This window comes from Natrix helvetica (assembly GCF_964273705.1).
Source record: "Natrix helvetica genome assembly, chromosome: 1".
Lineage (NCBI taxonomy): Eukaryota > Metazoa > Chordata > Lepidosauria > Squamata > Natricidae > Natrix > Natrix helvetica.
The window spans coordinates 7523427-7547815 of record NC_138548.1 but is presented as its reverse complement, the minus strand read 5'-3'; the positions used below and the strand labels follow the sequence as shown (position 1 = coordinate 7547815).

General features: G+C 45.1%; 1 protein-coding gene across 1 annotated transcript in view; it reads left to right on the top strand.

Moving 5' to 3' along the window:
- Positions 1 to 22814, top strand: part of SHD (Src homology 2 domain containing transforming protein D) — a gene marked incomplete at its 3' end in the record, with an annotated part of 61125 nt that extends 38311 nt beyond the window's left edge. Inside the window, exons 5-8 of the mRNA XM_081937194.1 lie at positions 6092 to 6175; positions 9878 to 10073; positions 15721 to 15837; positions 22628 to 22814. Coding sequence (XP_081793320.1) covers positions 6092 to 6175; positions 9878 to 10073; positions 15721 to 15837; positions 22628 to 22814 — 584 coding nt within the window. The remainder of the gene's footprint in view (positions 1 to 6091; positions 6176 to 9877; positions 10074 to 15720; positions 15838 to 22627) is intronic.
- Between the last annotated feature and the right edge of the window lie 1575 nt (positions 22815 to 24389).

Below are 24389 nucleotides of genomic sequence, written 5' to 3'. Positions count from 1 at the left end.
GAAACCCAAAGAGCAGCTGGCTGGTGCACATGCACACGCCGGCCGGCTGGTCTTCAAGTGCACCAGAAAACTGGAAATCTGAAGACCAGCTGACCGGCCTGCACATGCCTGTTTTTGGACCCTTTTTCAGACTGTTTTCAGGCCATTTTGGGGCTGTTTTCAGGCCATATTCTGGGTGGTTTTAGGGGGAGTTTTCAGGCCGTTTTCCGGGCCATTTCTGGGTTGTTTTTTGGGCTGTTTTCCGTGTGTGCACCGGAAACCAGATGAGCAGCTGGCAATGTGGCACATGCCCTCAGAGAGGGCTCTGCATGCCACTTCTGGCATGCGTGCCATAAGTTCGTCATCACGGCCTTATGCCATTTCAGACAAAGGGTTATCCAATCTCTTCTAAAAAAAAAACCTCCAGTGATGGAGAATTCACAACTTCTGGAGGCAAGCCACTCCATTGGTTAATTGTTCTCATTGTTAGAAAGTTTCTCCTTAATTCCAGGTTGCTTCTCTCCTTGATTAGTTTCCATCCGTTGCTTCTTGTCCTGCCTTCTGGTCCTTTGGATAATAAGTTGACCTCCCCCACCTCTTTTTTGTGGCCGCCCCTCAAATATTGGAAGACTGCTATCCTATCAGCCCTTCTTTTCACGTACCCAATTCCTGCAACCGTTCTTCAGATGTTTTAGCCTCCAATCCCCTAATCATCTTTGTTGCTCTTCTCTGCAATAGCAATAGCACTTAGAGTTATATTCCACTCTATAGTGCTTTAATAGAATGACAGAATAACAGAGTTGGATGGGACCTTGGAACTCCCTGCTCAAACATTCTGTTCCAGATGGAATGGCTATCCAAACTCTTCTTGAAAACTTAGAGCATTTACAACTTCTGGAGGCAACTTCTGTTCCACTGATTAATTGTTCCCACCGTTAGGAAATTTCTCCTTAGCTTTAGGTTGCTTCTCTCCTTGATTAGTTTCCACCCATTGCTTCTTGTCCTGCCCTCAGGTGCTTTGGAGAATAGCTTGACTCCCTCTTCTTTGTGGCAACCCCTGAGATATTGGAAGACTGCTATCATGTCTCCCCTGGTCCTTCTTTTCATTAAACTAGACATACCCAGTTCCTGCAACTGTTCTTCATGTTTTAGTTTCCATCCATTGCTTCTTGTCTTGCCTTCTGATGCTTTGGAGAACAGGTTGACCCCCTCTTCTTTGGGGCAGTTCCTCAAATATTGGAAGACTGCTATCATGTCCTTCTCTTCCTTAGACTAAAAGGAAAAGGAAAAGGTTCCCCTCGCACATATGTGCTAGTCGTTCCCAACTCTAGGGGGTAGTGCTCATCTCCGTTTCAAAGCCAAAGAGCCAGTGCTGTCTGAAGACGTCTCCGTGGTCATGTGGTTGGCATGACTAAACACCGAAGGCGCACGGAATGCTGTTCCCTTCCCACCAAAGGTGGTTCCTATTTTTCTACTTGCATTTTTACGTGCTTTCGAACTGCTAGGTTGGCAGAAGCTGGGACAAGTAATGGGAGCTCACCCCATTACGTGGCACTAGGGATTCGAACTGCCGATCTTTCTGATTGACAAGCTCAGCGTCTTAGCCACTGAGCCATCACGTCCCTTAGACTAGACGTATCCAATTCTTGCATACCCAATTCCATTCTTCCTATATTTCAGTCTCCCGTCCCCTAATCATCTTTGTTGCTCTTCTCTGAAATATTTCTAGAGTCTCTGCAATGTCAGTACATTTCTGGGGACGGTTTCCAAAGGAATAATTTTACCTATAAAGGCAGTCCTTGACTTATGACTGTCGCTTATAGTTCGAAGGTACAACGGAGCACAGAAATGGAATTTATGACATGCTGGCTGGGGAATTCTAGGAGTTGAAGTCCACAAGTCTTAAAGTTGCCAAGGTTGGACGCTCTCTCGCTCCAGCTATTCTTCTGAAATAATCCAAGGTCTTTGCATCCTGTTGGTTCAGCCCCAAGTAAATTTGCAATACGTCCTTTTTGACAAGATTTACGGAGAGCCGGAGGGGAAGAAATCTCAGCAAAAGGATGAGATTCATGTTAGGAAGTAATTTGCTTTTACATTTAATAAGGGGAAGATTTTCTGAGCTTTTTTTCTAGTGTCTTCCTGTTACGGTAATTGGTAGATTGTCAGCTCTTTTCTCAAATTAGCTCAAACAAGCTGCTTTCCCCACCCCAAAAATAGGCTGTGATTTCAAATCTACTCCTAAATCTTTTTTAGCCTCTGAGCAAACCGTCCCTCATTTAAAGTAGTTTGGGGGAGCTGATTAAATTGACACTAACTTTACAACGTGCACAAAGATTGCATCACAATGTCCTTAAGCCAATGTTTCTAAAACTTTTTCATTCATTATCCAAAACTGAGGTGCAGGCAGGGAGTTCTTTACATTTAGTGACTGTTTTGAACTTACAACGGCACTGAAAAAAGTGGCTTATGATCGTTCTTCACACTTAACATCCGTTGCAGCGGTCATGGCATACAAATTCAAACCATGGGCAACTGGCATGTATTTATGATGGCCCCGGGGACAGCATCCCGGGGTCACATGACCTCCTTTTCTGACCAGCAATGGGGAAGCCGGATTCACTTAACAGCCATGCTACTCACTTAACAACTGCAGTGATTCACTTAACAACGGTGGCAAGAAAGATTGTAAAATGGAGCCAAACTCTCTTAACTGTCTTGCTTAGCAATGGAAATCTGGAGCTCAATTGTGGTTGTAATTTGAGGACTATCTGTATAGGTAAAACATTTTAAGTCCACTTAAATGCCACTGTTGTGATTGTGTAGTGGGCTTGTGAGTTGTTTAGGCAAAGAAAAACTACCCATAGCCAATTTTGGAGAATCTATCGCGGTTTGGGAAGTGCTGTCCTAAGCAGAGGACACATAATTTTGATCGCCACAATATAAAATATGAAGTTGAGACTCTGGAAAGAGTGCAGAGAAGAGCAACAAAGAGGACTAGGGGACTGGAGGCTAAAACATGTGAAAAACGGTTGCAGGAACTGGGTATGTCTAATGTTTAATGAAAAGAAGGACTAGGGGAGACAGGATAGCAGTCTTCCAATATCTCAGGGGTTGCCACAAAGAAGAGGGAGTCAAACTATTCTCCAAGGCACCTGAGGGTAGAACAAGAAGCAATGGGTGGAAACTAATCAAGGAGAGAAGCAACTTAGAACTGAGGAGAAATTTCCTGACAGTTAGAACAATGAATCAGTGGAACAGAAGTTGCCTCCAGAAGTTGTGGATGCCCCAACACTGGAAGTCTTTAAGAAGTTTAGTTTAGTTTAGTTTATTTATAAACCGCCCCCTCTCCCCGAAGGGACTCGGGGCGGTGTACAGACAATAAATATACAATAGAACAACAAGGCAAAACACAAAACCCAGACAAACCAACTTAAACACACAGTCCCTTCTGGGAGTCCCTTCTGGGAGAGGGGGCGGTCTAGAAGCACAAATAAATAATAATAATAATAAGTCCGTACAATAACCAAACTAACGATAGTTAAAATAGTTCCAATTAAAACCAATTTAAAAACCCCAAAATTTAAAAATTTAAAATGCCATCCAGGAAGGTCAGGATTAGATTATACTATATTTCTGATTACAATTACAATTGGGCCAGGCCAGCTAATTTGAACAAGTGGGTCTTGAGTTTCTTACGGAAGGAGCGGAGATCAACAGTAGTTCTAATATCGGGGGGGAGGTCATCCAAGAAGATGTTGGATAGCTATTTGTCTGAAACGGCATAAGGTTTCCTGCCTAAGCAGGGGGTTGGACTAGAAGACCTCCAAGGTCTCTTCCAACTCTGCTATTGTATTGTAAGAGCAACAAAGAGGATTAGGGGACTGGAGGCTAAAACATATGAAGAACGGTTGCAGGAACTGGGTATGTCTAGTTTGATGAAAAGAAGGACTAGGGGAGACACGATAGCAGTGTTTTAATATCTCAGGGGTTGCCACAAAGAAGAGGGAGTCAAGCTATTCACTGAAGCCCCTGAAGGCAGGACAAGAAGCACTGGATGGAAACTGAACAAAGAGAGAAGCCACCTCAAACTAATAAGAAATTTCCTGATAGTTAGAATAATTAACCAGTGGAACAGCTTGCCACCAGAAGTTATGGGCGCTCCAGAACTTGAGGTTTTTAAGAAGAGATTGGACAATCATTTGGTATAGAGCCGTGATGGCGAATCTATGGCATGTCTGCCCGAAGTGGCACACAGAGCCATGTCGCCCGTTCCTCTACCGGGTTTCTGCCATGCATGTGCGCGCGACGATCAGCTGGACTTCGTGCATGCGGCAGTGCTGGAAAGTGGAAGAGCTGCTTGTCCGTTTTCCAGCGAGGGCATGCCGGCCAGCTGATCGTCACCAGTGGTGGGTTTCAAAATTTTTTAGAACCTCTTCTGTAGGTGTGGCCTGCTTTGTGGGAGTGGCTTGCTGGCCATATGAGTGAGTGGCTTGCCAGCCATGTGACCGGGTGGGAGTGGCTTGCCAGCCATGTGACCGGGTGGGAGTGGCTTGGCAGCCATGTGAATGAGTGGGAGTGGCTTGGCAGTCATGTGACTGGGTGGGCATGGCCAACTGGTAAAATGTGGTGAAACTCCGTTAACAACGCTCTTGCTTAGCAACCAAAATGTTGGCTCAGAAACTCTGGCATTTGAAGCACACAAGTCTTAAAGCTGTCAAGTTACAAGACTCTCGCACCCCTAACCCTTTAGGAAAAAAAAACCCCAGGAGTGTTCAAACTTGACAGCTTTAAGACTTGTGGACTTCAACTCCCAGAATTCCTCCTCCAATCATGTTGGTTCAGGAACTTTGGCATTGAAGTGTGCAAGTCTTAAAGCTGTCAAGTTACAAGACCCTTGCACCCCTAACCCTTTAGAAAAAAACCCCAAGGGTGTTCAAACTTGACAGCTTTAAGACTTGTGGACTTCAACTCCCAGAATTCCTCCTCCAATCATGTTGGCTCAGGAACTTTGGCATTGAAGTGTGCAAGTCTTAAAGCTGTCAAGTTACAAGACCCTTGCACCCCTAACCCTTTAGGAAAAAAAAACCAGGGGTGTTCAAACTTGACAGCTTTAAGACTTGTGGACTTCAACTCCCAGAATTCCTCCTCCAATCATGTTGGCTCAGGAACTTTGGCATTGAAGTGTGCAAGTCTTAAAGCTGTCAAGTTACAAGACCCTTGCACCCCTAACCCTTTAGGAAAAAAAAACCAGGGGTGTTCAAACTTGACAGCTTTAAGACTTGCACACAAAATTCCTCCTCTCGCTCTTCATCTTGATGATGTGAAGACGGGCGGGGGGGAGGGAGCTGGAACCAGTTCTAAACGGCACAGTAGATTTGTGGAACCTCTTCTATAGAAGAGGTTGTAACTGGCAGGAACTCACCCCTGCTGATCGTCACACACAAATGCGCTTCATTAACCGGAAGACTAGCTGGCTGGCGTGAATGCGCGTGCCGGAAACAGGAAGTGCTTCCGGATTGTAGTCCCGACGAGCGCTCACATGCTCCCGCCAAAAAGCTTCGCCATCACTGGTGTAGAGTTTCCTGCCTGAGCAGGGGGTTAGATTAGAAGACCTCCAAGGTCCCTTCCCACCCAGTTATTGTTATTCATGTCAACACCAAAGACACGAGTCTCTGTCGCAACACGAGCGTGATGTACTTTTGTGTTTAGTGGACATTTGGGAATAACAGGCACCTCTGTAGTCTGTTAAATGAGGTTTCATTGGGCTGTATATCAGTCCAGGATATGATGGACAAGGTAAGTGCCTCAAAATGTTGACCTCCCACTTCTATCGGCAATGCATTTGGTGGGGAAGATAGGAATTGCAACGATTTGCCCGTCGTCGCTCGAGGGACCTAGTCAGGTTGAAGTAGGGGACTTCCTCCAGTCTTCCCATGTCTGTCTATCTGTCTGTCTGGTTCAATCATTTCTTTTTTATCATGCCGGTTTTGTCTTCTTCTTCCTCTTCCCATCCCTCCCGTCATCTTCCCTCTCCTTCCTTTCCGTGCTCTTCTGTCCCTTTCTCTACAAACTCTCCCAACCCATCTTCATAACATCCCCTTTCCCCTTGCAGTAGACATAAAGGAGAATAAAGTATTGCCCTGGCCACCGCCGGTAGGACAACTTACGGGGACAGAAGACCCCCTAGATCCAGAAGGTGATGTCTTGATTTCAACCTTCCCTTCTTCCTGTTTGTTTTCAGCCTGCCCTTCCTCCATGAAAACCTCTCCTTTCCTTTACTCCGTTTCCTATTTTGTGTTGTGGCCCGCCATCACAGCTGGCAGCAGATTCGGAGAGTGAGGAGGTTGGGGAGGAACCTGGGCCAGTCCTGGAGTCTGGGGAAGGCTCTGAGGAGGGCTCTGTGTCGGAAGCAGAGAGGGGGCCAGAGCCATCTGACAGTTATCAGCTGCCTTCAGAGTCAGGCATCAGTGGGGCACAAGAACAGCTGGAGCCTGTTCCCAGTGTGCGCATATGCAGAGTTGCCAGACGAAGGGAAGAGCTAAAGAACAGAGGTCGACTTAGGAGTAAGGCCACAGGTGGACGGTGAATGGCCCCTTCCACAGGAAATAAAAGAGGAGCGAAAGGGGAGTGGAGTTTGCAGGAGACAATTAGTTCCCTTAATTGGTTCGTGACTCTCCAAGACTCCTGGCCAAGTTTTGCAGCTCTCGGCCTGGCAGCTCTCCAAGCCAGATAAGGTCTGTGACCGTAAATCCCCCCTCGAAAGACTTTGCTGGATGTGAATGAGCAGAATTCAGAGTCAATTAATAAAAGGGGTTTTTGTTGGGACCAGGAGTTTGCTTCCTGCTCTTGGGAAGCCTCAGTCAGAACACTTTGCTGCAGCTCTTTTAAACTTTTTTGAGCACTGCGGTTCCCAGGATTGGGAGGTTGACAGAGGGGGAGCTGCCCACCTTATTTAGTAGGCAGAAGTTGCAGTTAGGCAGGCAGGAATTCAACAGGTATGGCTCCCTCTGACCTCAAAAGTGTGCCAGATTGATAGGAGAACAGACGGGGCTCTCTCTCTAGACCATTTTTTTCCTCAACCTTTGCAAATTTAAGATGTGTGGACTTCTGACTGGGGAATTCTGGGAGTTGAAGTCCACACATCTTAGAATTGCAGAAGTTGAGAAAAAATATCTTCCGAAACCAATTTCACGAATCACAATTTGCTTTCCAAAGAAAGTGTTTTCTTTTTAAACGAAGCAGTCATCAATAACTCTATTTATTTGGCTGCTGCCAACACAGCTTTTAATCCTAATTTTTCTATTCAGGTAGTCCTTGATATATGACCCCAATTGAGCCCCAAATGTCTGTTACTAAGTGAGACATTGGTTGAATGAATTTTGCCCCATTTTACCATTTTTCTTGCCACAGTTGTTAAGTGAGTCATTACAGTGGTTAAGTTATGAACACAGTTGTTAAGTGAATCTGGCTACCCCCGTTGACTGTGCGTGTCAGAAGGTCGCAAAAGGGGATCACATGACCCTGGGACACTGCGACCGTCATAAATATGAACCGCTTGCCAAGCATCCAAATTTTGATCATGCGACCGCAGGACTGCTGCAACAGTTGTGTGAAAAAGGGTCATAAGTCACATTTTTCAGTGCCCCTGTAAGTTTGAACGGTCCCTAAATGAACTGTTGTAAGTCGAGGACTACCTGCATTTCAGAAGTATCTTATGTTTTAAAACTTAGAAACCTAACTCTTGTCGTTTGAACTTGGGGCTTACAAATTCAGCGGTGAGTTTTGCAGGAATAAAATTCAAGGCCTCCAGAGCTACTACCTCTCCCGCTTTGGAAAAAAAAATATTATTTTTTTTGTACAGATTCTACATAATCGTTTCTACTCCTCCCTCCCCGCCTTTTCTCCCCTTTCTGCCTTTCACTGTTGTTCTTTTCGTTGCACATGTGTCAATTGTGTTGCGTGTGCGTTGCACGGGCTTGCTTGTTTTTAAAGCATGTTTCACACACCGTCTGTTCTTGTGCATTTTTCACAGCCCATTTCCAGAGGCGTCTACGGTATAAAACACCAACGTTTGGTCCAAAACGGAAAACAAGACTTTGCGATGTTGTGACTTTTGACGTGTGGGTGTGCGGTGTCCTGATGCATGTTCAAAAAAAAGGGGGAGTTGTGTTGGGAGACCTGTGTCCTCCTGTTGGTTTCCCCCTGCTCTCTTTCTGCAGAACTACAGCCTGGGTGGCAGTCCTCAACTTACGACTACAATGGAGACCAACATTGCTTTGACAATTGTTAAGTGAGCTTTGCCCCATTGTATGACCTTTCTTGCCACGGCTGCTAAGTGAATCACTGCAGTTGTTAAGGAAGTAACAAGGTTGTTAAGTGACTCTGGCTCCCCCACTGACTTTGCTGGTCAGAAGGTTGCAAAAGAAGATAACCTGACGGGTATTACAATCGTCGTAAATACGAGTCAGTTGGGAAGTGTCTGAATCTTGATCACATTGGGATGCTGCAATGGTAATAGGTGTGGGGAAATGCTCATAAATCACTTTTTCCAGTGTTGTTGTAATGTCAAACGGACACTACCGTTGTAAGTCGAGGACTGTTGTAGGTTGAGGTCTACCTGTGTTCCTATCACTCTAATTTTTAATTCTTGAAATGAAATTAAGGTTGTGCTAAAAAAATAAAAGTAAAAATAGGGCCAAACGTAACTATCATTAACAACCCTTCAAACGTACGTCAAAAAAAAAGTGATTTATGATCAGTCCTCACACTTATGACCTGGCACTTTCCTGTGATTGGCAGCCAACATCTTGCATTCAAGATGTTTTCACCATCCTGGCGTCACTTGCGACCTTTCCAGGCGGCTTCCCTAGAAGCAAAATCAATGGGGGGGGAGCTGGATTCACTTAACGACCAAAGTTCCGGTGCCAATTGTGGTCATAATTTGAGGACTGCCTGAATGGGAGAGAGAGGCATATTTTCTCCCACAATCTTGCCGTCGAAGCTGGCAGTGCAGAATGATTTTTGAAACCAGATGTTTAATTTCCGAGCCGAGATAACTTCCTTCGGATAGGTGACCGTAGGCTTATCCCGGCTAGCGTTTTGATGACACAACCACACAACCACATTCACACACAAAACAGAGAAGCCCAAACGGCTGATTTTTTATGTCTTGGCAACCTGTAAACATTGCTTATGTAGAGGCTGAAAAGAAAAGGCTTATCAAACTGCGTCCACAGGGGACGAGGTCAAAAAATGTCCAGATGGTGGTCACGGACACCCCACAGGCACACATTTCAGGCAATGTGGCTGCCATCTTGATGTTTTTGAACCCTCTCTACAGATCCTGGAAGGGATACTCAATTTTTTTCCTCAGCTGCAGTTTCTAAATTATTTCCCAAATCCGGGTCTTTTCCCGTGTAAGATTGAGATTGTCTTGGCAACGTTTCGGCAAGATCTCACTTGCCATCTTCAGGCTGCTGTCGGCTAGTGAGGATGGCAAGTGAGATCTTGCCGAAACGTTGCCAAGGCAATCTCAATCTTACACGGGAAAAGACCCGAAAACAAAACCATATTTTTATTTTTAATGTTGCCTTTTTATATTTGTATTTGTGCTGATAAATAAATAAAGGGAGACTAGTATAGATCTATTTCAAGCTATTTAGCTCTCAATTCCCAGTATATATATTTGGGGAAGTCAAAAGGGCAGCTGATGGTAAGGGGGCATGTAAGAAATGGGCGGCGCTTGCTCTGCGTGGTCGCCATCTTGACTTTTTTGACCTCGCTCCCCTTGGGACCCAGGCTAGCCAGTCAGGAAACCTTCTCTGGCAGGGGAAGTGCCTGTTTGCTCCTTCGAGATGCCTCTCCATCTGTCTAAGAGTCTGTCCTGCTCCTCCCACAGCGCAGTTCGAAACCCCCGAGTGGGACCGGATCTCTCCCTCCTCCTCCTCTTCCTCATCCTCAGGCCCAAAAGAGCACCGGTCGCGTCCGCTGAAGCACCCGACGGGCTCCACCAAGTATGGCCGGCCGCAGAGCCCCAAGTCCAGCGTTCCCCTGGCTGAGCGCATCGACTTGTCGCTGCCCCTGGAGAGTCAGGCGTAAGTGGCCTCTGGGAGGGGATCCTGGGCAGGTTTAGGACAATTTGCCACTTGCCACAGGCAACTTCCCATGGCCAACTCACCACGGCCAACTTCCCACAGTGAATTCACCACGGCCAATTCACCACAGCCAACTCACCACGGCCAATTTTCCATGGCCAACTCTCTATGGCCAACTTGCTGCAGCCAACTCCCCATGGCCAACTCCCCACGGCTAATTTTCTATGGCCAACTCCCCATGGCCAACTCTCTATGGCCAACTCACTATGGCCAATTTCCCACAGCCAACTCTCCACAGCCAACTCTCCACGGCCAATTTTCCATGGCCAACTCCCTACGGCCAACTCACTACGGCCAGCTTGCTGCAGCCAACTCACCATGGGCAATTTTTCATGGCCAATTTCCCACAGCCAACTCGCCACAGCCAACTCGCCACAGCCAACTCAACATGGACAATTTTCCATGGCCAAATCACTACGGCCAACTCACTACGGCCAGCTTGCTGCAGCCAACTCACCACAGCCAATTTTCCATGGTCACCTTGCCGCAGCCCACTCACCATGGGCAATTTTTCATGGCCAATTCCCCACAGCCAACTTGCCATGGCTAATTCCCCACGGCCAACTCACTATGGCCAGCTTGCCGCAGCCAACTCACCACGGCCAATTCACTGCAGGACATGAGTGTAACTATTTCTTTGATATAAGAATTAGTGGAATAGAATCAGTGAAGAAAGGGTGCAAAAGGAGAGGCAGAATGAAATAATTAAATAGAATTGCTAAATTGTCCCACAGCCAAGTTTTCCAATGGTGAGTTGACCCTGGCGAGTTGACCCATTCCATACCAGGTTTATCCTTTTTTTGCCTCCTGTTTTTTCTCTTCTTTTTTTCCCCCTCTCCAGCAAATTTCGATAAATATTCCACGACAGATATCGACTGTTCAAACATAATTATTATTGCTGTCCTGTTTGCTGCAGATGGTTGATGTCTTAATTATGTTTTGTCCCAGTGATTTTTTCTCATTAGTGGCTATTGACCAAATTATCCAGGACTCGGTGCACAAATGGGGATAAAACAGTCTTTTTTTTTATCATGCTGGGAAAAATGCCCAGCGGAGGGAATTTGGTTCAAATCGTGGTCAAAATAGAATGTTTGTCATTTCTATCATCCTTTGACATAATCAAAATGTATTACAGATAATTTCAGCTTACAGCCATTCATTTAAGTGACCAAGACTGATCCAAATTGGGTCATTTAGTGACCGTTCAAAGTTACGATGGCAGTGAAAAAAGGGACTCATAACCATTTCTCACACTTATGACCGTTGCAGCCTCCCGGAGGTCACAGGATCAAAATTCATACCGCTTGGCAGGTGCATCATATTTATGACGGCTTATTTATTTATTTTAAAAACTTACCATTTCCGCCTATTTGCACATGGCGACTCAAGGTGACTTAAAAGGTAAAGATAAAGGTTCCCCTTGCATGTATGTGCTAGTCGTTCCTGACTCTAGGGGGCGGTGCTCATCTCTGTTTCAAAGCCGAAGAGCCAGTGCTGTCCGAGGATGTCTCCGTGGTCATGTGGCCGGCACGAATAAATGCCTAAGGCGCAAGGAACGCTGTTACCTTCCCATCAAAGGTGGTTCCTATTTTTCTACTTGCATTTTTTATGTGCTTTCGAACTGCTAGGTTGGCAGAAGCTGGGACAAGTCACGGAAGCGCCGAACTGCCAAACTGCTGACCTTTCTGATCGACAAGCTCAGCGTCTTAGCCACTGAGCCACCACGTAAGGCGGCTTACAGGAATATAAAAACAATATATATAAAAAATAAAACTAAGAGAATAAAATAATAATAAATAATAATAAAAAATAATAAAATAAAATAATAAATAATAATAAAATAATAAAATAATAAAATAATAAAATAATAAAATAATAAAATAATAAAATAATAAAATAATAAAATAATAAAATAATAAAATAATAAAATAATAAAATAATAAAATAATAAAATAATAAAATAATAAAATAATAAAATAATAAAATAATAAAATAATAAAATAATAAAATAATAAAATAATAAAATAATAAAATAATAAAATAATAAAATAATAAAATAATAAAATAATAAAATAATAAAATAATAAAATAATAAAATAATAAAATAATAATAAAATAATAAAATAATAAAATAATAAAATAATAATAAAATAATAAAATAATAAAATAATAAAATAATAAAATAATAAAATAATAAAATAATAAAATAATAAAATAATAAAATAATAAAATAATAAAATATAATAAAATAATAAAATAATAAAATAATAATAAAATACGGGAAAGCTAGAGTCATTTAACAACCGTCTTACTAATTTAACAACTGCAGTGAATCACTTAACAACGGTGGCAAGAAAAGTCATAAAAGAGGGCAAAAGCCCTTTAACAACTGTCTCATTTAGCAACAGAAATTTTTGGCTCCATTGTGGATCTGTCTCCTTTATAAAACCATTTAATAAGGCCAGGTGGTAGGTTTCAAATCCCCTTCCAACCGGTACGGTTGGAACGGTGGCGGCGGCGGCGGCCTCATGGATGCGCGCAGCGGTTGCGTACACATGCACAGCATGAGTCTTAGCTGTATGCACCGTGGCGTGCGTGGCAGCGCAGAAGCTTTAAAAGACAGGTGAGGACCTCGGACGGGAGGGTGGGCCCTCCAGAGCACCGTACCGGAACGGTATCCGGTGCTCCGGGCTGGCTCTGGGATGTACTGGGGCGTACCGCCTGCAACCCACCACTGGTAAGGCCACAGCTGGAATAGCTGCATCCCGTTTTGATCACCATGTTACCCAAAAGATGTTGAGGCTTTGGAAAAAGTGCAGAGAAGAGCAACTAGGATGATTAAAGGCCTGGAGACCAAAACATGCCAAGAACGGCTGCAGGATTTGGGTTTGGCTGGTCTAGAGAAAAGGAAGACCAGGGGAGACAGGATAGCAGTTGCCACAAAGAAGAGGGAGTCAAACTATTCTCCAAGGCACCCGAGGGCAGAACAAGAAGCAATGGGTGGAAACTAACCAAGGGGAGAAGCAACTTAGAACTGAGGAGAAACTTCCTGACAGTGAGAACAATTAATCAGTGGAAGAGAAGTTGCCTCCAGAAGTTGTGAATGCCCCAACACTGGAAGTCTTTAAGAAGATGTTGGATAGCCATCTGTCTGAAATGGTTTAGGGTTTCCTGCCTAGGCAGGGGGTTGGACTAGAAGACCTCCAAGGTCCCTTCCCACTCTTCTATTGTATTGTAAGAGCAACAAAGATGATTAGGGGACTGGAGGCTAAAACATAGGAAGAACGGCTGCAGGAACTAGGTATGTCTAGCTTAAGAGAAAGAAGGACTAGGGGAGACATGATAGCAGTGTTCCAATATCTCAGGGGTTGCCACAAAGAAGAGGGAGTCAAACTATTCTCCAAGGCACCTGAGGGTAGAACAAGAAGCAATGGGTGGAAACTAATCAAGGAGAGAAGCAACTTAGAACTGAGGAGAAACTTCCTGACAGTGAGAACAATCAGTGGAACAGAAGTTGCCTCCAGAAGTTGTGAATGCCCCAACACTGGAAGTCTTTAAGAATGGATTGGACAGCTACGTTTCTGGAATGGATTAGGGCAGGGGTCCCCAACCCCCTATTTGAGTATTGGCACCAAATCTCTCTCCACGGAATTGGCCAAAATGTTGGGAAGGGGCTGATGGTTTAGGGCAGTGATGACTAACCTTTTTGTTGTTGCATCCCGAAAGCATGAGCCCACACCCATAATGCAATGCTCACACGACCCCATCCCGCACACTGTTCCCCCCTGCGCATATGAAGGTGACCTCCTGTACATTCAAGGGGGATCCCCATGTTACTCCGCCCCCATGCATGTACCCCATACCCCCTCCCTCACCCATTTTTGGCTTCCAGGTTGGTGCAGGAGGCTTTCCAGGCCCAAAATGGGGTGCAGAGGGACCTTCGCGTGGTGCCCCATTTTGGGCCCGGATGTCCTGCACCAACCTGGAAGCCAAAAAGGGGTGCAGAGGAACGGCCCAAGGCCCCAAAATGCAATGCGAGTGCCCCACATGCATGCACCCGCCCCTATGCATGGGTATGCATGTTTACTGCATGCACCTGAGACCCGAAAAGCAGCTGGCTGACAGGAGGCGTGCGTGCATGCGTGGTGAAGCTGGGCTGGGGCGACAACTGGCATGCCTGCAGAGAGGGCTCGCCATCACGGGTTTAGGGTCTCCTGCTTGAGCAGGGGATTGGACTAGAAGACCTCCAAGGACCTCCTTCCAGTTCTATTCCAACCTTCTCTCTACTGGCCTCCTTTACAGGCTAAGAAACTAGGGAGGGTCCCTTCAGAGTCTCTTCCTCTCCCCGTTATGCAGCAGAAGGCTCAGCTGCCTCTTATCTGACTCTCCCCTAGGCAGCATCTCTGCCTCCTGTCCCCCAAGGCCATTCTCACATCCCATTCACACACAATCTGGTGCTCTCCAGGTTGCGATGGGCTCGCAATACTGCCAGCTGGAGGACAGGCTGGGTTAGATACAAGGGTGGGATTCAAAGATTTTAGCAACCAGTTCTCTGCCCGGTTGCTGGGTGGACATGGGGATGGTGGGCGTGGCCTACTCTGCCTCCTGCACCACGGGGGAGGGGCCTTTTTGCCCTCCCCAGGCTCTGGAGGTTTTTCTCGAGCCTCCGGAAGGACGAAAACAGCCTCACAGAGAGGCCAGGAACAGGCCTGTTTCCAGACTTCCGGAACCTCTGGGAGGCCTGTTTTTTTCCCTCCCAGAGCCTCCATGGCCACGGGTCCTGCACTTACCATATTTCTCAGAGTATAAGATGCACCTTTTCCCCTCAAAAAAGAGGCTGAAAATCTGGGTCCGTCTTATACACTAAATACAGCACTTTTGGCCTCCCGAAATTCCTCCCCTTCACCAAAATGGCCATGCGGAGCCTTTAGGAGGCTTCCAGAGTGCTCCTGGGGGCTGGGGAGGGCAGAAATTAGTAAAAACCGGCGCATTTTTTGCTCAATTTTACCCCCACCCCCCAGAATCCAGGAGCACTCTATAAGCTTCCTAAAGGTTATCCATGCCCTTTTTAAAATGAAAAACGGGCCTGTTTTTGCAAAAAACGGTCCGTTTTTTTGCTCATTTTTGGCCCACCCTCACCCCCAGGATCACTCTGCAAGCCCCCTAAAAGCTATTCATGCCTTTTGGGGTGGGGGAACGGGTCCGTTTTCGTGAAAAACGGGCCGTTTTTGGGAGGTTTGCAGAGTGCAAAACCTTTTTTTTTAATTTGCCTCTTCAAAAACTATGGTGCGTCTTATACTCCCAAAAATACGGTAACTGGCATCCAAAACAGGCTGCGTGGAAACTCCTGGGAGGGGCAGGGTGGGGCGGGGCCAGCCAGTCATTGCAACTACCTGTTTGGCAAATCGGATGTGGAAATTAGCATCATCCTGTTCACCCGGATTGGTCTGACCCGGCTGAATCCCAACCCTGGTTAGACAGTCTTTGAGGATCTTTATGCTTCAACCAGACTCTCAGGAAGTAAACCCACAGAGAGGCAGGGCAAATGTACTGGTTTGACTGGTTTTTGTTTTTTTGTGGTTTGCAGGTGGTTTCATGGCCCCATCAGCAGAGCTGAAGCCGAGACACTCTTGACGTTATGCAGGGAAGGCAGCTACCTGGTTCGGTGCAAGGCCAGCCGCAGTGAATATTCCCTCTCGCTCAGGTGAGGAGGGGGGGATCTGACAGGTACCCCTCGACTTATGACCCCCATTGGCGAGTGATCCAAGCGAGTCACCTCCAATTTTACAACCCTTTTTTGTTTGGGCCACGGTTGTTAAGCGAATTGCTGCGGTCATTAAGTGAGACACGTGGTCGTTAAGCGAATCCAGCTTTTCCCCATTGGCATTGCTCGTTGGAGGCCCCCTGGGAAGATCACCCCTGGTGATCACATGCACCCTGGGATTTTGCAATCCATTGGAAGTACATGCTGGTTTCAAGAAGCCCCCATTGGGGCTAGATCCCCAGAAGGACACTGTGATGGTCGTAAGTGTGAGAACTGGCCCCACCAGTTCTGTGCTTGTGGAATTAATACTATTATTTAAATTTCTACCTCGCCTATTTCACCTAAGTGATTCTGGGAGGTTTACAGCAATTGTCCTGGACTTACCAACGGTCGTTTAGCGACCGTTCGTAGTTGCAACAGCACTGAAAGAAGTGACTTGACCATGTTTCACACTTACGACCATTGCAGCATCCCCATGGTCATGTGATCAAAATTCAGATACTTGGTAACTGACTCGTATTTAATGACGATCGCACTGTCCCGGGGTCATTTAATCACCGGTTTCACTTAACAACAGCCTGAATCTCCTAAGAAGTGTGGCGATTCACTTAACCACCGTGGCAGAAAAGGTCTTAAAATGGGCCGCAACTCACATAACAACTGTCCTGCTTAGCCATGGAGTGGTTGGGCTCAATTATGGTCGTACCAGAGGTGGGTTGCTCCCAGTTCGGCCCGGATTGGGCGAACCGGTAGTAGCTGCGGTGGGAGGCTCCGCCCACCCACCTGGATGCTTCTGCACATGCTCAGAAGTGTCGCATAGTTGTTAAGTGAATCACCGCAGGTTGTAAGTTAGTAACCCGGTTCTTAAGGGAACCTGGCTTCCCCCTGGACTTTGCTTGTCAGAAAGTCGCCCAAGGGGAAATCACGTGACCTTGGGACAACAGCGACCGTCATAATGGCTGAACGGCCCCCAAATGAACTGTTGTAAGTTGAAGACTATCTGCATTTGGCAAGGTTGAGCCTTCCATTCTTCCTCCTCCTCCTCGCTTCCCCAGTTTCTTCCTCTTCCTCCCCCTTCAGATTCTTAGACTTAGAATAACTTTATTGTCACTTTGAATCTACTGTAATCGGCGTGCATTACAATGAAATTTCGTTGGATACAGCTCTGAATGGAGTGGAATAGAATGAATGGAATGGAATGGAATGGAATGGAATGGAATGGAATGGAATAGAATAGAATAGAATAGAATAGAATAGAATAGAATAGAATAGAATAGAATAGAATAGAATAGAATAGAATAGAATAGAATAGAATGAAACAGGATGGAAACAAAACAGAAACAGGGACAGAACAGAATAGAATGAAGCAGAATAGAAACAGAACAAGAACAGAACAAAACAGAATAGAAAGAACAGGAACAGGAAAGGAACAGAATACAATAACAACTTTATTGCCACTTTGAATCTACACTAATCCACATACATTAAAATGAAATTTTGTTGCATACAGCTCTCAATGGAATAGAATTAGTAGAATAGAATTAGTGGAATGGAATTACAGAACAGAACAGAATAGCTCTCAATGGAATAGGATAGGATAGGAACAGAAACAGGAACAGAATGGAATAGAATAGAATTATTAGAACAGAATTACAGAACAGAACAGGATAGAAACAGAATAGAAACAGAATGGAAACAGGGACAGAACAGAATAGAAAAATAATTTAATTGTCACTTTCAATGTACACTAATCGGCATACATTAAAATGAAGTTTTGTTGCATACATCTCTCAATGGAATAGAATTAGTAGAATAGAATTAGTAGAATAGAATTACAGAACAGAACAGAATAGAAACAGAATGGAAACAGAACAGAAACAGGGACAGAACAGAATAGAATAATAATTTAATTGTCACTTTCAATGTACACTAATCGGCATACATTAAAATGAAATTCCGTTGCATACAACTCTCAATGGAATAGGATAGGATCGGATAGGATAGGATAGGAACGGAACAGGAACAGAATGGAATAGAATGAAGTGGAATAGAAACAGAACAGGAACAGAACAAAGACAGGAATAAAACAGAATAAAATAACAACTTTATTGTCATTTTGAATGTACACTAATTGGCATGAATTAAAATGAAATTTCATTGCATACAGCTCTCAATGGGATAGAACAGAACAGGAACAGGACAAAACAGAATAGAAACAGGACAGAAACAGGAAGAGGGAAAAGAACAGGAACAGAATAGAATAATAACTTTATTGTCACTTTCAATGTACACTAACCGGCATACATTAAAATGAAATTCCGTTGCCCGCAGCTCTCAAAGGGTCACTGCCTCCAATATCCACTACACAACCACAACAAAAGAAATAAATACAAAATTATGCATTTACCCACATACATTATATGACCCAGAGAAACAACACAATTGTCTTCAATTCACTTCAGTTTCTTCTCTGGCTGTTCTCTCCCCCCCTCCCCCCGCCGCGTCCTCTGTCATGTTGTTGGGGGGGGGAAATCCCACTTCCAATATACAATTTCTAAGCAGATTTCTTCTGCAAACGCGCAGAGTGCTTAAACGGATTTGGTGCGCAGCCAGGGGACACATCGGAAAGGGGGCGGCGAGAAACACACACATCCCTCCGCGTCTTGCCCCAGGAGATGCCAAATCGGGCTTGTTCGGATCAGATCTTGGAAGCATGAAATATTGCCGCACCCCCAAGAGACTCCCATCATCCCCAGCCCAATTGTCCTCTGTTGTGATTTACAGAGCAGTTCATTTCCATCCCGTTAAGCCCGTGGGCGCTGAGACTGGGAAAAAGAAAATACGAACGGACAGGAGGGGTATAATCTGTGTTTGAGAAGGTCACAACTGCAGCCCCCCTCTGTTGTCACACTGCCCCCTCCCTTTCCCTTCACGGGGATCTGCCAGTGCTTTGATCACACCGTGGTGCATCAGTGCGCTGCCGTGCACAACCTTTTGTTCTCTTTTCTGCTCCGTCGGAGCCGTGAAATTACAACCGTTTTTTTTTTAAATCCTTCCCGCAAATGGAGAGTCTTCCTTTAGAGACAGGATTAATGTCGTTTGACCTGCGATTCTGGCTGGAGAAAGGAGTCTAAAATCTACAATTTCTCCTTTTTTAAAAAAAATTGAATAAGAACAGTCTCCGGGTCCGTATGGAGATCAGCCACCTTTACACATGGTTGAAAAGAGACAATAAAAAAGAAGGAAAGGAAGAGAAAAAGCCCGAACGGATTCTCTCCAACCGGATAAGCAGGGATTGACACCAGACAAACAATCAAGCAGAAATAATACCCTTATCTAGAAGGAGGAGAAAACCACACTTGCAGCCCTGCTGGCAGGGCAAGCTACTGTATATAGATAGGGAATAAACCCCCACACTCACCAATGTGAGTGTGGAAGCAACCTACCTCTGGAGGAACCAGTGGTAAGAAAATTGGCAACCCACCACTGAACAAGGAGTCTGTGCGATGGTAGGGAAAGAATTTTCTTCTGCTAGGTTATTTTCAGGAGGGACCCCTTTAAGGATGGAGTTAAAATCAAAGTGGCTGAATAACACCACACTAGAAGAAAGATGTGGAGGCTCTAGAAAGAGAGCAGAGAAGAGCAACTAGGGTGATTAGGGGACTGGAGGCTAAAACATACGATGGAAGATTCTAGTCCTCATGGTTTTGATCGAAGCACAAATGGAAAGAAGAATATGCTGTGCTGAGGCAGGGCTGGCCGAAACTTTTCCCAGGGTTTCAAGCAAGGCTGGAAAATGGGAACACAAACCAGTTATTTCACTAAAGAATTTGTCTTTCTGGCCCTTCCCAGACCAGTTTGGTTCTTACCTGGACTATTGGATAACCATTTGTCTGAAGTGCTATAGGGTTTCCTGCCTAAGCAGTGGGTTGGACTAGAAGACCTCCAAGGTCCCTTGCAACTCTGTTATTCTAGTCCATTTCGGACTACTGGATGAGGTTTAAGAGCAGAAACCTGCAAGACTTTTAAAATTCCACGCTTGCATTTAGAAATGTAGTGGCTCAAGCAGTCATTCATGCTTCCCAAGATCTGACGACACAACCAGAAATAATGTTTCTGTTGCAACAGCAGCTGCTGCTTCAGGCACAGGTCCCACTTGAAAAAGGGAGAAAAACAGGAAAAACAGTTGGTCCCCATCTGGGATCCACCTCATAAATGCACAACAAAAAAGATGTTTTAGCATGCAAATCATTCCATTTGGAGAGCAACCTGGAGGCAGGAGGGAGGGAGATTAGGAGACCCTGCAAATGGGAGGAGTGGTGTTACACTGGAAGCCCCTCCCCTTTGGGACACAGGTGGCTCCTCGACTTACAACCACTTCTTTAGTGACCGTTTGAGGTTACGACACTGAAAAAAGTGGCTGGTGTCCGGTTTTCACACTTACGCCCTTTGACACATCCCAACGGTCACGTGATCAACATTCGGCCGCTTAGCGACCGGCTCATATTTATGACAGTTGCAGCGTCCTGGGGTGACGTGATCCCCTTTTGCGACCTTCTGACAAGCCGAGTCAATGCGCAAGTTAGATTGTCAACCGTCCGGTAGGCATGTACAGCAAAAGAAAAGTCCCGGGACATGTTTATTACCAAGAGTAAAGCTTTACTGACAGATCCATGCAGGCGCAGAAGAAGCAAAGGCAGTTCTGAAGTTTTGGCGCGAGAAATCTACGATCTTAAGAACTTTAAGGTCGACGGGAGGGGGTTTGCAAAATAATAGCAATAGCATTTAGACTTAGGGTACATAGCAGTTCACAGTGCTTTACAGCCCCCCCCCCCCGCCTCTAAGCGGTTTACAGAGTCTGCCTGTTGCCCCCAACAGTCGGAGTCCTCATTTTACCCACCTCAGAAGGATGGAAGGCTGAGCCAACCCCGAATCCGTCAGGATCGAACTCCTGGCGGTGGGAATGCAGAGTTAGGAGAAATATGGCATTCTAACCACTGTGGAGAGGGAGGGAGGGAAATAGAAGGTGGGGAGAGAGAGGGATTATAGATAGAAAAGAGAGAGATGATAGATAGATAGATAGATAGATAGATAGATAGATAGATAGATAGATGGATGGATGGATGGATGGATGGATGGATGGATGGATGATAGATAGATAGATAGATAGATAGATAGATAGATAGATAGATGATGGATGGATGATAGGTAGGTAGGTAGGTAGGTAGGTAGGTAGGTAGGTAGGTAGATAGATAGATTAAATAGATAGAGTTAGAGTTAGGAGAAATATTGCATTTTAACCACTGTGGAGAGGGAGGGAGGGAGGGAAATAGAGGGGGGGAGAGGGATTATAGATAGAAGAGAGAGAGAGAGAGAGAGAGAGAGAGAGAGATGGATGGATGGATGGATGGATGGATGGATGGATGGATAAATAGAGGTGGATGGATGGATGGATAGATGGATGGATAGATGATGGATGGATGATAGGTAGGTAGGTAGGTAGGTAGGTAGGTAGATAGATTAAATAGATAGAGTTAGAGTTAGGAGAAATATTGCATTTTAACCACTGTGGAGAGAGAGGGAGGGAGGGAAATAGAGGGGGGGGAGAGGGATTATAGATAGAAAAGAGAGAGAGATGATAGATAGATAGATAGATAGATAGATAGATAGATGGATGGATGGATGGATGGATGATAGATAGATAGATAGATAGATAGATAGATAGATGATAGATAGATAGATAGATAGATAGATAGATAGATAGATAGATAGATGATGGATGGATGATATGTAGGTAGGTAGGTATGTAGGTAGGTAGGTAGGTCGATAGATTAAATAGATAGAGTTAGAGTTAGGAGAAATATTGCATTTTAACCACTGTGGAGAGAGAGGGAGGGAGGGAAATAGAGGGGGGGAGAGGGATTATAGATAGAAGAGAGAGAGAGAGAGAGAGAGAGAGAGAGAGAGGGATGGATGGATGGATGGATAAATAGAGATGGATGGATGGATGGATAGATGGATGGATAGATAGATAAATATAGATAGATAGATAGATAGATAGATAGATAGATAGATAGATAGATAGATAGATAGATAGATAGATAGATAGATATGGATGGATGGATGGATGGATGGATGGATGGATGGATGGATAGATAGATAGATAGATAGATAGATAGATAGATAGATAGATAATCGTAGATTAGATAGGTAGGTGGGTAGGTAGATGATAGATTAGGTAGATAGAGTTAGGAGAAATATTGCATTTTAACCACTGTGGAGAGGGAGGGAGGAAGAGAAAGGGGGAGAGAGAGAGAGGGATTATAGACAGAAGAGAGAGAGAGAGATGATAGATAGATAGATAGATAGATAGATAGATAGATAGATAATCTATAGACAGACATAGACAGAGAGACAGCAATAGATAGATATTTTAGATAGACAGAAGATAGATATAGAGATGATAATTATAGGTAGCAATAGCACTTAGATTAAGATACCGCTTCACGTTGCTTCCCTGCCCTCTCTAAGCAGTTTACAGAATCAGCCTCTTAACCCCAACAATCTGGGTCCTCATTTTACCGACCTCAGAAGGACAGAGGGCTGAGTCAACCTTGAGCTGGTCAGGATCGAACTGCTTGCAGTGGGCAGAGTCCGCCTGTAATCCTGCATTCTGGCCACTCTCTAAACATCTCATAAAATCTAATTTATCTCCTCTTTTCTGGCACAGGAGCAGCCAAAGTTTTATGCACATGAAGTTCACCCGGACGAAGGAGAACAGGTACATCTTGGGCCAAAACAGCGCCCCCTTTGAGAGCATCCCAGAGGTCATCCATCACTACACCACTCAAGAACTGCCCGTCAAAGGGGCAGAGCACCTTTCCTTGCTGTATCCGGTGACGGTTCAGACTGCGTAATATAGACTGGGTGCAGGCCACGGACTCGCTCCGGATTCAGACAATCGGCGCCAATCATCGTCCGGACTGGAAATGGGGGTCTCGCCAGTGACTTTCAGACAATCTCTCCATTTTGATGGGGGTCTTCCCATCCTGCAGAGAGAGCTCCCCTCCTCTTCCTCTCCTGTTTTCAAGCAATAACTGCGCCTCTTTGCTTCTAAACTACGAGTAGTTCTCGACTTACAACAGTTCATTTAAGGACCGTTCAAAGTTACGTCGTCAGTGGAAAAAAAGGGACTATTGTTCACACTTATGACCGTTGCAGCGGCCCCTTGTTCAGGAGATTCAAAATTCAGGCTGTTGGCAAGGGACTCATATTTACGATGGTCGCAGTGTCCTGGGGTCCCTGATCCCCTTTGTGGCCAGTAAGTTGGATTGGCTTCACTATTGTGTGACTCACTTAACAGTGGCAGGGATTCACTTAACAATGGTGGCAAGGAAGGTCGTAAAATGGAGCAGAACTCACTTAACAAATGTCTCCCTTAGCGACCACAATCTTGGACTCGATTGTAGTCGTACGTCGAGGACTTCCTTTATAAAAGTGCGATGACTACAGTAGTCCTCATCTTCACAACCATTCATTTAGTGACCCTTTAAAGTTACGGCGCCGGAAAAAGCAACTTACTCCTTTCCTCGCCCTTACGACAGTCTTAGCTTCACCAAGGGGATCAAAATTTGATTGTATTTACGACGGTCGTAATGTCCCTGGGATCCCATGACCATCCTTTGCAAACTTCCTAGCCAGATTCTGACCAGCAAAGACAATGGGAGAAGATGGAATCACTTACCAACCGCAGGAATCACTTAACAAATGCCCTGATTCGCTTAACAACCGGGCCCAAAAATGTCATAAAATCGTGCGTGGCTCGCTTAACAACCGCCTTACTTAGCAGTGGAAATTTTGGGCCTAATTCTGTTCGTAACTCGAGCCTTTTCTATAATTTCCTGTTCTTGGTGTAGCTTTCAAGAAATCTGGGAAAGTTGTCTCGGAGTTTCTCAATTCTGATTGCTTTAAGACAGGTGGACTTCAACTCCCAGAATTCCCCAGCCAGCCATGCTGGCTGGGGAATTCTGGGAGTTGAAGTCCACACATCTAGTTGGAACCATAGAGCAAAGAAACTACAGAGTGTTTATGAGGCACTCTGGAACAGTTTGACGTAGGCTTTCCTGCCTAAGCAGGGGGTTGGACTAGAGGACCTCCAAGGTCCCTTCCAACTCTGTTATTCTAAACAATTCTAAATCAAATCCTGTGGTGTCGTTATGAATTCCCCCTCCTCAAGAGACCTTCTACTCTTACTCTTTATTTCTGACTCTTCATTTCTAAAGGGCCAAGATGGACTCCGGATGGGTGGGTGGATTTAGGCCAGAGCCATCATCGTAGTATGATGAGATTTCCGTTTTATTTCTGAATCCCCCTTTGCAGCCCACCAATTCTCTGTTTGAATTTTATTTCGGAGAAAGAAAAGAATAGGTATCTGGCTGTACGGGTAGTCCTCGACTTACAGCAGTTCATTTAGTGACCGAAGTTGCAACGGC